Source organism: Larus michahellis, chromosome 1, assembly GCF_964199755.1.
Source record: "Larus michahellis chromosome 1, bLarMic1.1, whole genome shotgun sequence".
In the NCBI taxonomy this organism is placed as follows: domain Eukaryota; kingdom Metazoa; phylum Chordata; class Aves; order Charadriiformes; family Laridae; genus Larus; species Larus michahellis.
Genome location: NC_133896.1, coordinates 178,641,165 through 178,657,482, shown reverse-complemented (window position 1 = coordinate 178,657,482; position 16,318 = coordinate 178,641,165). Strand labels below are relative to the sequence as shown.

The 16,318-nt window shown below is 37.2% G+C and overlaps 1 protein-coding gene across 6 annotated transcripts in view; it reads right to left on the bottom strand.

Moving 5' to 3' along the window:
- Window positions 1-5,075: 5,075 nt before the first annotated feature.
- The window catches only part of DACH1 (dachshund family transcription factor 1), a 365,270-nt gene continuing 354,027 nt past the window's right edge, over window positions 5,076-16,318 (bottom strand). For all 6 annotated transcript variants that reach the window (XM_074564434.1, XM_074564395.1, XM_074564385.1 and 3 more), the window contains one exon: window positions 5,076-6,271. In XM_074564434.1, coding sequence (XP_074420535.1) covers window positions 6,234-6,271 — 38 coding nt within the window. In that variant the 3' untranslated portion in view covers window positions 5,076-6,233. The remainder of the gene's footprint in view (window positions 6,272-16,318) is intronic.

The following is a 16,318-nucleotide window of genomic DNA, read 5'->3' as shown; positions in this document are numbered from 1 at the left end:
AGCTTATCATTTCCAATTTTCCCTTAGACTGTCTGCCCCCTGTACCCAGTAAAAAATGAACGTGAAAGTTCACTCTAAGTCCAGTTACTTTATCCCCAATAGTTGTTGGTTTTGTTATTAGAAATATTATTTACTCACTTTGCCTTTTATTTATTTATTGCTAGAAAATTGGTTTGAGAACCGATTGGCAAAGCTGCTACAGCTTCCATTCTTATTATTTAAATGAACTATATCTGCACTAGAATAGGTGCTTTTTTTATCCTCTCTGTATTCACTTTCTGTATCTTCTTTCACATCTTGCTGCTAGTGCAGCTCATTCTTCTGGCCTCCTGATATGGGAGATCAAAAAGCTGTGAATCCTTAAACATATCCCAGCAATTTCTATTCTAGATCTGATAACTGCTATTTATAGGATAAAATTTTGCTCCTTGCTAATCTGGAAAGTGTTAAGCCTACGAGGGCATCACGTGTGTAGGTTTTGTAGTTCTAGAACCATAAAAACCTGAGGTTGGAAGCAACCTCTGAAGGTCAACTAGGCTTTAAACTGGGCAGAGTTAGATCAGGTTTCTCAGGGCCCTGCTCATCTCAGGTTTACAAATCTCCAGAGGTGGAGATCCCACAGCTTCTCTGAGAAAACTGTTCTAGTGCTTCATCACTCTCATTTTGATTTTTCCCCCCTTATATCCAGTTTCCTTTGTTGCAACTGGTATCTTTTCCTTCTTGTCCTTTTGCTCTACACAGCAAGTTGAATCTGGCTCTGTCTTTATGATCCAAATTTAGAGGATCAATTAACCAAATCACTGGACTTTGACAACCATTGCTACTATAACTTGGATGAAGAAGTCATGGTTATCCACAGATTATGTGCAAATTCTCCCAAATTGCTTAGCAGTATCTGACCTTTGGGTGAACATTTGCAAAGCTTCCACGTACTCTGGATGCCTAGATTTTTTTTTATTTCTAACTTGATTCATTTTAAGAGCTTGAATTTCAGAAAGTCTTTGCTTCCTTTCCCTTTGAAAATGAAGCTTTTTACAGAAGAGGCTTCTGCTTGAAATGGTGTGATACTGGCGGTGATGGAACCATCATCACTGGTCAAGGTGAGCTCCAGCTCAGCAAAGACACACTAATAAATTCTTCAGTATCTTGTGGATGTGTTAGACAGCAGCTACGGAAGAACTAAAGTTTCACAGAACTCTTGAGCTAGGACATTTTATTTTATGAAAGGCATTGAGCATGTCTGAAGTTCGGCCAACAAAAGTAGAAGTACCTGTAATCAGCAGTCACGCTTGAAAATCTTGGCCGCAGGCTTTGTTTATTGCACAGTCTTGTATCAAATAACATGTAAGCAAATAACAAATGAAGCAATTTTCAAGAATTTATAGCACCTTCAACAAATAAAGAGGTTTATCTTTCAGGTCAAAACCCAACCTTAAATCTCTTTCCATAGCAAAAAAAAAAAAAAATTCTTTCTCAGTTCAGTCTGTCAGTTCCTCAAGGATTTTTCAAAAACTTCAGGCATCTAGCTGCTGCCTCCAAGCTTCTTCATGATGTGACCATAACCTACTACTAAGTTATAGGCAAGATATGTTTAGGGTGACCTCTTCTTGATTTTGACGTGAGCTTTGACAGAGCTTTGTCTTACTGTAACAAGGAGTACCAGCATCTGACTAGGTATTGACACATCCAACCTCACCCTTGTTAAATCCCAGCTACTGTGAGCAGATAAGGCAATGATTTGTTAATGGAGACAGGGCAGAACTTTTGTGTTGGCAGGTTCCTTCCTGCCAAAAAAACCTATTTCCTGGCTCGTTGAAAAACACGGGTAGGTTGCTAGTCTGTTACTGTAGAGATCATTCAGTTTTGGGAGAGAGCTGGACTGAGAGATTCATAGAATCACAGAATGGTTTGGGTTAGGAGGGACCTTAAAGATCATCTAGTTCCAATCCCCTGCCCTGGGCAGGGACACCTCCCACTAGACCAGGCTGCTCAAAGCCCCATCCAGCCTGGCCTTGATTAATGAGTTTACCTTTCCCTGCTTGAACTGTGCCAGAGCTTGAAGCAGGGGCACTGGCCATGGCATAGCTGGGACGCTTGCTAACACAGACATGCAAGACATTTTAATGCAGATGGAAGGAGACTGTGATTGCCCTATATATAGCTAGCCAAAATCCTAATCAACTAGCCAGCAACAATAACCTGCTGGAATCCAGGAAGCCTGTCAGCCTCACGCTTGCAGTCCTCAGGCCATCTAGGGATAATGAAATGGGCTGGTCCAAGAAAGCTAATCTTGGGTGGGTTTAAGGAGGACGGAGCCAGGCTCTTTTCAATGGTTCCCAGCGACAGGACAAGGGGCAATGGGCACAAGCTAGAACATAGGAAGTTCCGTTCAAATACACGGAAAAACTTCTTTACGGTGAGGGTGACAGAGCACTGGAACAGGCTGCCCAGGGAGGTTGTGGAGTCCCCTTCTCTGGAGATTTTCAAGACCCGCCTGGATGCAGCCCTGAGGGATGTGCTTTAGGCAATCCTGCTCTAGCAGGGGAGTTGGACTAGATGATCTCTAGAGGTCCCTTCCAACTCTGAAGATTCCGTGATTCTGTGATTCCGTGATTCTGCTTTCCCGAACAAGCCTGCTCCCTAATGAAAGCAGAAGCATTCATGTAGGTATGGTTCAAAAAGGAAGGGAAGAGAAGGGGTGGGAAAGCAAGGCAAGGCAGGGCAATAAGGGATAATACTGGAAATCGGTCATACATCTCTGACTTTTGAATTTTCCGCACACAAAAAATATCTTACTTTCAAATTGTTTCTTAAAGAAACATCTTTACCTTAAATAAAAAGAAAAAAAAATCATCCTTTTTCCCCCCTCAAAATACCACTTAAAGATATCCTAAGCCAGAACTATTTCTTTCTCCAAACACCTGTTTAAGTGTTTAAATACTTGCTGCTTGTTAAAAAATGTGTTAGGATACCGAAGTTTCTAGACACGTTTTATCAAGTGAAGGAGATTTGAGACAAAACCAACTGGATTACGCCTGCATTTTTGTAGTTATGGGAATAATACGTTTTGTTCCATCAATGTGTCCACTTTACATTATTCAGCACAAAGCTTTGTGAAATAAGAATCATGGGAATATCACAATATAAAGGAAAAAGGTACAAATAACAGCTTCATAAACTGAGAAATGTACATAAATAAATCATGTAGATGGGGGCAGTTTGCTTAGCTGGCAAGAAAAAAAAAAAGGAAAATCTGCTTGTTAAACAATAACCACAGAGTGTGCTTTTATGATGTTTTTCACCACAGTGATTCATATTAGGGATAGAAGCAGTTGCATGTTAAATAAAATCATTCAGCATTGTTCTCCTCACATTACAAAGAGCTGACTTATGTTGTTTTTAGATGCCTCCCATTAGAAAGTAAATATTCCTCTGATGTTATACATTTCAGAAAATTTAATAAAGATGAACTGTAAATAAAGTCGCAGGGAGATTTCAGACAGTTTTATTAGCAGATTGTTGAAAAGAAAAGAAAATTAAATACAATAACAGTAAACGTGGTTCTCACATTGAAACCAGGCTCAAATAACTAGGCTACCATAGAAAAATTTCCAATTCTTGCATTATGATGTAAAAACAGATTTTTGTACAGATTTTGTACAACAAAATTCGTAATAACCTTTTTTCATTTTTAGAAAACTTTAAATATATAGATAAAAATAGACAATTTTCATAGGTCCTACATGAAGATGAGTATGTTCTGTTCCAAGGGCTTGCATAGAGCGCAATTGTGGTTATAATATAGAACAACTAGACATTAATATCCTTAAGATTACAAAAGCATATAAACAATAACATGAGCACAACTTTTCTTCATAATCTATGCCAAAAAAAAAAAAAAATCCAAATCAAAAACCAAAAACAAAATACCAACCCAAAAAAACCTGTATAACTAAAGAGGGGCAAAAAATTCAACTTACGGTAACATCTCATGGTCTGTAATATTTACACTGGGTTTTTTAGCAAGATTCTTTCTAAACATCCAGCTTATAAATTGGTTCCCCCTTAATCCTTAACATTTCCATTTATGTACCAAGCCAAACACTGAGGCATTCCCAAAGGTCTTGAAAGTATATACTGTAAAACTACTAAACCTACTTACAGGTGACTCTATGCAAGGAGCAGAGCAATGGTAGATGCTACTACATATTTCAGTTGTAGGCTTTTAATTCTCTTTCAGATATGAATGATTCAAAAGCTCGCCACAAGTCCATCTAACTTTACAGCTGTTAACCCTTTAAAGACTGCATATGAAAAAACTGGAGTACAGAATCCCATACGTGTTCAAGCAACTACGAAAATTATGAAAGAATCATGGTTAGAAAATAATACCACTACAAAGTATTAGGTAACAATATTTAATGAAAAATATTGCTCAATATTCCTTTAAAAAAAAATTACCGTGATGTGAACTTGTATATACATCTTTCTATTGTTAAAAAAGGATTGTGGTGGAGTAAATATGAACCGCACAAAATAAATGTGTACCAGTATTGCAAGGAAGACCTACAAACTATAGAAGCTCAGTGCTAGAGTTTACAAAACATTAGATTATTTTTTTTGACAAAATAATATTAATATCCAATCAGAACTATTTTTAAAGAAATATTTGCTTTAAGTTAGGCATCTTAGACATTTAAGGTTTTGATATGTTTCCATGTAATAAATAATATTTTATATGCATAAAACATTAGATGAAGAAAGCATAATCACAAAACTTACAGTAATAGCACTGATTCACAAAATCAGTCTTTAAAGGGGTAACCCAAAAGTACGCAAAGCAAAGAACATAAGTTTAGTAATGTAATAAGCACTGTGTTGCAGCTTACTTCCAGTTATCAGCACAAAGGTGAAAACACATATTGTAGCTTTCATAAAGACAGTGAAAGTAACACATAACCGCCCATCCCTAAGACAGGGTGGGGGGGACAATAGACTTCAACTGTATCACTCAGTTCTACGTGGAATTGGACTGATACATCAAGTGTTTGTTAGGTTTTCTTTTTTTTTTTTTTAGCAACATTGACGTAATATGACATTAACATATAAAAATATTTCTGGCATTTTGACTTGCTGCTCAGCCACAGTCCATTCTTAAAAGTGCACTAATCAGGGCACTAACCAGGGCTCAATATACAAATAAAAGTGGCTGATACAGAATTCTGACTTGTTACCAGATGCTTAAGATCTCATTCAGTAATACTGTGACTCCAGGACAAATATTTACATGCCTGCATGCGTTAAAACTAGAAAGGTGTCTTTCTGACCAACAGGGTGACAAAACAATATTATCTAAAATTTTCATTTCCTAAACTCTAGATTTCTACTGCATACATAATACCTTCCTTGTGTGATTTGTGTTATATACTGTACATGTGACCAACAGTTTGATAAGAAGCAAAGTCTTTTATTTCATAAACCCCTGCCAGTTTGCTATGAGAAATTATTACTCTTTTTATTGTATTTTTTTATTTTAGGAAAAGAGACTTCGTGAACAGTAAAACAGTTTGTTTACATTCAGCATTTCTTTTCACTTACACAAAATTCCATTTCACTTAATGTCGTCTAACATATATGTGTTGGTCTCTTGGAAAGCATGTGGAAAAAATGTCTTTAGAAGAAAACCCACGATCATAGTTTGAAAACTGAATGTATCAATTTTTTTTTTCTTTTACCTTTTTTTTTTCTTTTTTTTTTTAATAAGAATCCTTTTATGCCCTCTACAAGTTCACTTCTGAGCTATCTTGCTGGTTTCGGTATGATATAACAGTCTGTAAGTGTACTTGGACACCGCTGGAAGGATCATTTGATGTGCTCAAATATAGAATCATCGGAGGAGGACAGAGTCTGCATTCCTTGAAAAAGGGAATACTCAGCCTTGTTCTGACCCGCCTGTAATTTTGGATACAATAGTCCGGCGCAGAGATGCAGATTTTCACTGTAAGAAGAGTGCTACTGTACATTTACAAACATTCTCTAGGTCTCCGGGTTGAGCCACAGGAGATAACCAAAGGAGGACACTCTTGCAGAATTCTTTACATTTTTGAAGAACATTGATAAATGAAGTTGAGGAAGCTGGCTTGAAAACGCTTTGTTTCCACAGAACTCCTTATGAGCCAATGTCTTACTGCAAAGTTCTTTACCGGAGCACAGGTATCTTCAGCAGGAAAAATTCAATACATGACAGTAGTTTTCAAATAAAGTCTTCCATCTGAAATATGAAAAACAAAGATTTGCTTTATATATTTATACCTGCAGTGAATCGAAAAAAACTCACAAGATTTAAAACCTCAGTAGAAGTAGTTCTCCCATAAATCTGTAAAATGCCACCTATGGTACTTTCCGTTTAAAATAAAAAGAACAATAAAAACCTGAACATCGCCATTGCAATTTCATCTGACAGTGGCCAAAATAACTCCATTAAAAATTACACGCACTTTGCAAGTTGTGAATACTGTAACATCTTCTAAAGCTTTAATGTATGCTGCACTCCTATCAGTGCCAGGGCACTAGGAATGTAGGTGGAGCCTCTGTGCATGTGTTTTTACTGATATGCAAACTTAACTGAATAGTGCTGAACAGCAATTATTTCCTTCATGGTTGCAGAACAAAAATCTCCTTGCATGCAATCGTTAGTACTCCCATCACTAAAGGCATAGCTCATACTTTCTGATTTAGCTATGTTGTTAAATATACCATGTAATGTAACCATTGTGCACATTTGTAGCTATTTATATAGAACCCAGTATAGGATATTTAATCGCTATCAGTGAAGTATAGCCTCCTTCCCCCATAAATGAGATTAACTGAACAATTACTATGTTAAAGATGTAAGCACGTCTCTCTCAACATTTTTTCCACCCAAGTGAGGAGCATACATTTAAGTGAGATATGTGTGATGGAGAGGGAACATGAGAAACAATAAGCTCACCTAGCCAGTAATTGTTGATCTAGAAAAACTTGAAGAGAACATTCTGCCACAATGTATTTTCAACTAATTTACAAACATAAAGCAATTTTTTCTTCACTGGGGACATTAACGTCTTATATGCATCTGTTCTCATAGCAACACAAAGATTTTTATTTTTTTTTAAACAGGAAACGGACAGAAAAACCGCCGCATTCTTTTTTTTTTTTTTTCTGTCCTGTAGGATAGAAAGCGTTGCTCCCTTGTGAGTAAAGCACATTATGAAGCATATTAATCCTCCACAGTGCATAATTACAAAACATTACTTATATTGTAGAATATAATGCATCTGGAAGTACAAGCTGTATCTCAACTCTTGAAGTCTGCGTGAAATCCTTCTTTTGGTCCAAGTGAAATCAGCAAATATTTATAAGATTTCAGAGGGTTTTGTTTCTGTTTTGGTCTTTTTAGTCTAACCTTTTTATTCCACATCAGTTTCTAAAACTCTTATTAGACATACAGGAAGACAACTGCGTGAGAGAAACCTATATAAATGAATGCCGAAATTTTCGAAATGCTTGTCTATCACTGAAACGCGCGGCATCACTTCCACAAGCTGACTGTAACCATTGAGGGAAAGAAAAGTTTGACTTGAAAGCAGACAGACGCATATCACACACAGCTGTAAAAATTCATCCCTTCTGCACACCCCTTTCCAATTTTTGTTGTCTCGTTTCTGTCAGAACTGCTGGGGAAAGAAGGAGACAATAGAATCGCTCACGATGTCGCAGTGACTCTTATCTAGCATCCCTCTGAACTGAAAACTAGTCCCATGACTAGTTTTCATTTCCAAGCTTCTGGGTTGTACCCCCTTTCACTACTTTCTCCCCGTCTTTACATTTTCTGCCCCTTTTCCCTACTTTTTTAACACTCCCGGCTTTTTTTGGCAGAGTAGATGATAACTTTCCCACCACCTGGAGTGCTTCCACTCAGAACCCTTTCCACATTCTCTTTGCTCTTTATGGTCTTTATGCACTGAAGAGAGATAAAAAAGAAACTGAGTGAGGCCTTAACTTAAAAGACTTCTTATTCTTCTTTGAGGCGTGAAAAGCAACCAAAATGCTTACGGGAATTCAGGAGAGAAAGAAGGAACCTCTGAAATGGAGCTTGGTAAAACTGAAGGCCTTGTAAAACATCTCAAAACAAAACATCAAGTACAGGAGAACCAGAGCTACTACTGGCTATGGTTGCATATAATTCTCCCAAACATATTGAATAAATACAATAGACATTTACAGCACTAAAGCTGTCCGGATACCTCTGTAGGAGAATTACTCTGCATATATACCAGCACTTTGGCTATCCTGAATGCACGCTTGCTAATGAGTGCTGTGCATAAATATTAAGATAACCTACAGTCAGTAACTTGTACTTTATTTCACTATATTAGGTCTCCATATACCTTTTAAAATAAAATATTTATTAAAACGTATTCTCAATTAAAAATACAGCTGTAGGAAGCGGAATCTTTGTAGCAGTCAACAAAAGAGGAACAATCTGCAGAGAACAGCAGTACATTTTCAAAAGTCAGCTCTATTTTAGACTGCTTAAGGACCCAATCTGGCAGTGAAGTCTACAGGAGGCTTTTCACTTTTAATGGAAGACACTATCAGATCCTGTATTCTCTGTCCACAGACAATGAGCAGTAATAGAAATGGGCAGCTTTACAAAGCATCTTCCTTACAAAGTAAGAGGATATTTGTTTACGTAACTTAAAAACATTTATGATGGATAGCTACAATAAGCGTAAATCTTTGTGCTCCTCAAATAGCTAAACGATCGACCATTAAAAATGCAATTTAATCATCTGTATTGATAATGGACTTAAAATGCCATACAGGAACTCAGCAGCTGATCTAATATCATTGCTAGGCTTATTATAACGTGTTTAACTAATTCTGCTAACATATGGGAAAACGCAGCAAGCATTAGACACATCAACTTTAAAATATGCCATGTTATGATATAGATAAAGCAATTCCATGATTAAGTAATAATTAGTAAGAGTTCAAAAGTTGCTAGGAATTGTAAAATATTTCCCTTATTTTCTCAAGATTAGTCATGAATGAGTGAGGTGCAAAATGAATATCCTTCCCTTCAGAACCTACAGTGCCAACGTGGAAAAAAATCACAGTATCTGTGAAATTGCTCGCCACCCAAACTCAAATCATGCGTTTGGAAGAAGATGGAGAAATCATTTCTTCAGGCTTTATACTTCTCCAGCATGTTCCTGTGTGTAGCTGAGAAGTTCATGTAGCCACTCGTGAAGAACGTACACACCAGGCAAACAGCACCGCGCTTCAGAAATACAAAGACTTCAAACCATGCTAGGAAAAACAGAGGTAACTCGCAGCTCTGCAAAGGAACGATAACCTCGCACCACAACGTGGTGACCAAATACAACACCTGTATCTGATTGCTGTCCCTTTTCCTGTTCCAAGTTCTATTCCCTTCTCCTTAACCATTTCTCTCTCAGTTCTCATTGTTCAAAGGTTCTTCTGAAATGACTGGAACTTCTCAGTGCTAGTGTCAATGCCACCTGAATCACTTTGCCTCTAGGTGTAGCCAGTGTTTCTATCCGAATACCAGTGGAGCATTACCACTGATAGGCCTTCATGATGTCAAGCTTGAAATCACAAGCAAACCCTCCAAACCGTGAGGGCGGCCAATGACCAGCAAATCAAGCAAGCTCATCTTTGTAACTCAATGTGAAAATGCGACCGCTCCTAAAGCCCAAATCATAAGCGTGCCTCTGCTTCCTGCCTCCTGATCAGCTTTTACTGAAGTTATATATGCATGTTGCCTTATTTTCTGTTAACAAATGCAGAATTTGTCTATCTGCATAAAACCAATTTTATGTAAAACAAATATGCAATATACTAGTCACACAAACATAAATACATGCACACACACACACAGTGCTCTCTAACAGTGTTTACAACATTGGGAGTATATTTTTAGCCTACTGAAAATTTTTGATCTGTGTTAAAGTTTCCCAAATTTACATACTGTTACATACAATAGAAATACATAAAACTTCCTCTCACTTTTAGGAAGTCAAGCAAAAACACAAACTGGGAAAATACTGCTAAATTTCTAAATAGAACTGCGCACGATTAGCAAATTGTCATCTGTTTTAATTGCTCTTTTGCAAATGGCAGTGTTCAGCAAGATCACACAGACTCATGCTGGTAACTCAAACTGAAAATGCCACTACTCCTAAATCTCATTTGTTTTTGTCTGTGGACCAATATGACAGAAATTCTAGCTAGAGTGAGGGAGTATTTTTTTTAGATCAACCCTTTTTAATTAAGACTCATTTTGAGGTTTTTGAATGAACATGCCCGAATAGTTAAAAGGTCATAAATGTTATAAAAAACAAACAAATGGAACTGACATAAAAGTTCACCATGCTGAAACAAATCATACGCCTTGAAATGCATTCCCACAGAGACGTCAGCTGGGGAATGATTCACGCTAGTGTTCTGTGGGCAGCTTGTAGTAAGTATCTCTACAGGCCCAACATTTTCTGAGATAAAAACATAAACCCACTCAAATATTATTCCTATTAATATGCATCCTTGTAAAGTGATAGAAATCTACAATGAAATGTTAAGTTTGCTCTTAGGTGGCACACCAAATAAATCATCCATTGGGTGGTAATGTGTGTATTTCTGCCACTCAATGCAAGTCACACTGGGGCTCTTTGCCATCCAAACATAACATGTTTTAGTTCGTATTCTGAAAGCTGCTTCAAAAATAAACATAACAAAAGTGATCATCGTGACTATCACAAGAGCATACTGCAGTCTTTGGTTTACGAAAATCTGTAAATAAACATCAAAGGTGTGGTGTCACACCTGACTTCAGTCGATTGCTATCATAAAAACCCCACGGAGGAAAACTCTCCTTAGTAATAGGATAAAGTGTTGCCTATAGTTAGGAGCTTTGGGGAAAAAATCAACCAACCAACCAGCAAAACAAACAAGCATGTCACAGAGAACTAATAAGAAAGAAACCCACACAGTCCAGGTTAAAAAGAAAATAAGGACAAAATAATGCATACGACAGAAAATTAATAAGATCAGAAATCTCAGTGGGAGCTTTGGAAAGTTAGGATGTCAAGGTTTGGATAATTTTTTATTAATTTATTATTAGTTGGGGGGTTTTGTGATCGTCATTTGTGAGCTGTAGAACAGTAAATGCCAGCCCATGATCCAGGAACCCTTACATCAAAGTAGCCCCAATTTTAGTCATTAGAGTTCCTAACTACAGTTGATATAATTTTGCCAAATACGCACAGGTCAGTGATATAAGCTGATCTTCACTCAAAACGGGTCTCAGGATATTGCAATGGTGGATCTATTAATCTCTTTGTGCTTTCAAAGTAAAGAACACCTACTTTAGGTTGATTTCACTCTTATTAATAAGAACACAACGGAATAAGTGAGGATGGGAACTCTATTCCCTACTCTGACTCTTAAGTGATCTGTGATTTCACTTTTCTGTTTTTCCATTTTCTTTTTTAACATTTCTCTCTTACTTCCCCTTCTCTTTTTAAGTAACAGAGATTCCGTGCACTGGCTGCATCAAAAGAGGTGCGGCGAGCAGGTCGAGGGAGGTGATTCTGCCCCTCTGCTCTGCTCTGGTAGTGTAACACGTATTTTGGAACTTAAGAACCATTACAGATCTTTTTTCCTTGACATTTTATAAGCTAGAGTATTAGTGTGAAAAATATTACGATCCACCCTCGGTCCAACAGGTTAAAAGAAATAAAATATTTGTGACATTAAGTGGGGCTACTTTTATCTAAATAAAAGAAAAGCTGATCATTTGTGCTAAAGAACACAATAAATTGTGTTTCCTGTTAGGAAGTAGCTTTATTGAAAATGGCAGCTATTTTCTCAGAAGTTATTTCCAGGCACCTGTAATCTAATGAGGTTTGTCCCTTTCAAAGAACAGTTGTACGTGCATGCCCGAATGCACACAACCTCTTCGGCCCAGAGCTGATAAAAGTATCTGCAAGCCGTAGCTCCAGCAGATTTAAATTATATCACTGGTAGGTTTATTTGTTTTAGTAAGATGGGGCAAATGTGAATCGCAGTGTACTTCTAACCTTTCATTCAACCTGATGTTTTAATCATTTGGAGGAAGAGAAACAAAACAAAAGAAAGGGATGGCAAACAAATGGTAATGATTCATGTGATATTTGATAAGACAGCAACGGGAAGTCAAAATAAAAGCAAGCATATTGTGACAGATGGAAGGGATCTTAGTCAAATTGTAACCCTTCTTCGAAAAACTTAAAGGAAGCAGCTAATTAAGGATGAAATCTATTTTTGTATACTCTTCATATATTTTATTCAAAATCAAGACAAAAGAGGATTTATTTTCCAGGAAGATAAAAATGGGAGCCTAACTTTTTAACCATGGGAACTTTTTCAGAGTTTGCAGAGTGCGACTGAGAACCTAAACCCCAGCCCTTGCAAAACGCAGTCACGAAGTCAACTGAACATAACTTTGCAGGATTTTCCTTACAAATGCAAACCAGCATGTTGTGAGGGGAAAAGACTCTTCCCAGTGTACGAGGGCAATCGGAATGTTGAAGCTTCACAGCTCAACGCTGAACAGGATACCGTCCTGATATTGCTACTGGCAGCAAAAGTAGATCACGTATTGTGGAAAACGGATGGATCCACTGCCCTCGTCCCAAGCAGAACTAGAGCGGAGTACAGGAGATGTAGGAAAGCAGACTCCACTGTTGAGGGTTTGAAATTTGAGCAATTTGTTCTTTAAAAAAAGTGCTTATCCAGTTTTTATGCAAAGATGGGTGATTTCACACTGCATGTTCAATAAACTCATGCAAATATGAAGTATGTAAACATATTGGGCCAAACACTATCCTAGTTTGCCCTTTGTGTAACACCAATAAATTAGTTTCAAATTTGCATATTGCTATTAATCATACACCTTTCATTTCTCTACTTAACATTCATGTACAAATATATTTGTGGTAATACTCAGTGCAAATATTCAGGATACTGAGATGGTCATGTCTTTCTTTTTAAAATAATAATTTATGCTGAGGAGATTTTAATTCTACGTCTGAGTTTCCAGGAATAAAACTAAAACATGGATATATAAAAAAGAGAGCCTAAACACCTTTTTTTGCAGTTATTTTAACCATTGAACTGACAGGATCTTCTTTCAGTAATTTTATCATGTGTTTTAATCACGAATATATGTTTTCATTATATCACTGAATACCGTGGGAGTAAGCTAAAGGTCAGCAATCTGGTCTTTAGTAAACTAACAAAGCGATGGACTACCTGAATATGTCACCTTCTATTATTTAAAGATCATATAGAACACACAGAGCTTGCCATTGTGAGCACTGAGAAGATTGAACTGGCAAGGTGAGAAATTCTTTGAAAGAAACAGATTAAAAAAAGCACACTGTCTCTTATTGTTGCCTTATGAACTTAGCAACCCTTCTTCTATTTGTATAAACAGAACAAAAGCATATCCAAAAAAAGACAACAGAACTGATTGCTTACAAGCAATGAACCTGAGTCACTAAGGCATTGTATTGTGTCACTTCTGTTGGTAAAAAAAACTAGAATCACAATTAAAAAAAAAACAACAGAGAAAAAAACCCAAACAACCAAACAGCTTCAACCGAAGGATCATGTGGAAAAGTTATTAAAGGATGAAGTCACAGCTAAATATGATCAGCTTGTGAGTTTCCACAGCTCATTGTGTTTGGTGCTGTTTGTAGCGCAGTGTGGATAATTCTTGTGCTGAACAATCTGTCCTGCATTAGACAGTTTTAAATTCTGCAAAAAGGTGTGCTTCATTTGCTATCGTATTTTAAAAAACATAAACAACTTTCTTTTACTATCTTTTTAGCAAGCTAATCAACTAGCAACCTCGAATCTGATAGTATTGAGAAAGAGTTGAGATCTAAGTACTGGAACATGGTTTCTTCCTGACACCTTCTTTTTTTTCTTGTAAAATCTCGATGAAAACAGAAATTACTGTTCATCTTTTTAGTCTGCTCTTCTTTCCACTTCTCAATTTTGCCTCCTTTTTTACTGCTTTGCTCAAATGATCACTTTTTACTCTAAACATCATCACCAAAGTAATCTGGAATACAAAATATCAACCATAAAGTTAATATTCAGACAGGCTTAAAAAAATAATTATTTTTCCCTCTGGAGAGGAAAAAAATATCATAAAATGAAACCTGAATAAAATACGATAGAAGAGTTTTTGCTGGAGCTTTCAGCAATCTTTGCTTCTGAGTTGAGATCAAATTACAGAACTTTCCTACGCAAAATCACATACACGTTAGTAGTTCCCAAAAACTACCCTCCATACGCACGCATACAGAAACACACACACAGATCCTTTTGATACCTGAACTAGAAGCCAAGAGTATTAGCATGATACATGTGTTTACAATTACAGATCCCATAATAAAGTGTGGATTGATAAAGATCTTTTACGAAAGTCTGGAAAGTAACATGGGTCATGATTCTTCTAGTAGGAACTGTTGTGGCCATGGTTAGTATTAGCAATCTATTGTCTCCATCACCAGATAGCGTGATGTTTGTTTCCTTCAGCATATACAAACCATTTATGAAGATGGGCTCTCTACAGTATTATCTTTCCTAGAGCTTTAGCCCAGACTACTTTTTAAAACGCAGGAAAAGACTTACCTAATACCTACTCCTACACAGAGCATCTCTTCTGATTCACAGAATCACAAACCTACCTCGCTCTTCTCTACAAGCTCCTTCTTTTCCAAACAAATAACTCGCATTTGATGTAGTACCCCAAGAACTGAAAGGCAGCCTAGTGTTTTGTTGTTTTCAGATTAGACTTAAACCCCGCAATTAATACAAGAGTATGATCTGGCTTTTCCTTAATCTCAGTTACTAAGATGTCATTTCAAATGCTGCCAAGGTTACTGGAAAATAAAGGCCATTTAAAGAAAGCATTTAGCTTTACTACTTACGTTAGCCCGCATACATCAATTCTGCGTTGTGTGGAATCCTATTCTAATATCAATATCACATTAACACCACATTTTTCTTTAATACCCAGCCACCCTTGTTCTCCTCTGCGTGCTAAAACAGAGTAACAGCCCAATGCAGAACACAAAGAAACAGTCACGTGCAGAACAGGAAGGAATGAGGCTGTAAAATAGACGGATTGCACGGTGGCAAGCTTATAGAAAATCTATTAAGGATGCATGGATGTCAAAACATATGCAATATAAGCTTGCTGCTTTTAGGTATTATGTATGAAAGCAAGCTTATGGAAGACAATGGCACCAAGCAGTCAGCTCCAGAACAAGAGTCAAGGTGACAGAAACCAAACCAGAAGTCATGCCCTAAGAAATGAGCAATGAACTGAAGTCACACATAATCCTTACTACCACACAGAAATGCAAATAGACCTTAATGAAGTTCCCGGGGCTTAGCATGAGCGGCACAACTACAAAACTGAAAAAAAACCAAACCAGCTCATGCTAAATCTGAGGAAGACTTCAGCTGAAAGATGTATATGAGGTTTAACCCAGTAGTTAGCTATTGAGCAGTACATAAGCAAAATGCTTTTGTTCCTATAAGGAATGAAAAATACTATAATTTTAAATTACAAGGAAACTTCCTTTCTGTGACAAGTGCTAATGCTGACCCAGGTAGATTGTTTTTCAATTCATAATTCAAGCTCGTTTCCCTGACTGACTGTAAACTTCCATCTTGGGCATATCTTCATAGTTGTATTTAAGTACTGCGGTGACAAGCCAACCTTTCCCATTCCCTCTCAGTGGTAACATAATTTCAGATAGGTACTTCAAAATTATTATTCTACCCTCCCAGGAAAAACTCAATTAGCCTTAGGGCCAGGTGGTTTGAGTTTGGCACCACTCTGTGCCTTTGCCAATAGAGATTCCTTAGACAAAACAGCATGTCATGACAGACTGTGTCCTGGATGCACCCCACTACAGAAATCCCAGACCATATGGAAGCAGCATGCTTTCCCAGAGAGAACTTAGCACCATGGTCCATCATCAAAAAGTAAGCAAGAGAAAAGAGAATGGCTAAATTAAACCACAGAGCAGTCTTATCCCGTGACTCTGGGATCCAGTGACTACCTTGGAGTCAGAAGAAATGAACTGTGCAAAACATCTGAAGTGTAAAGTCTTCTTGCTTGGAAGCGTGATTATGTCAAGACAGCGGAAATGAAAAATGTTACTTCGTGGTTGTTTTTTCTCCCCCCCCA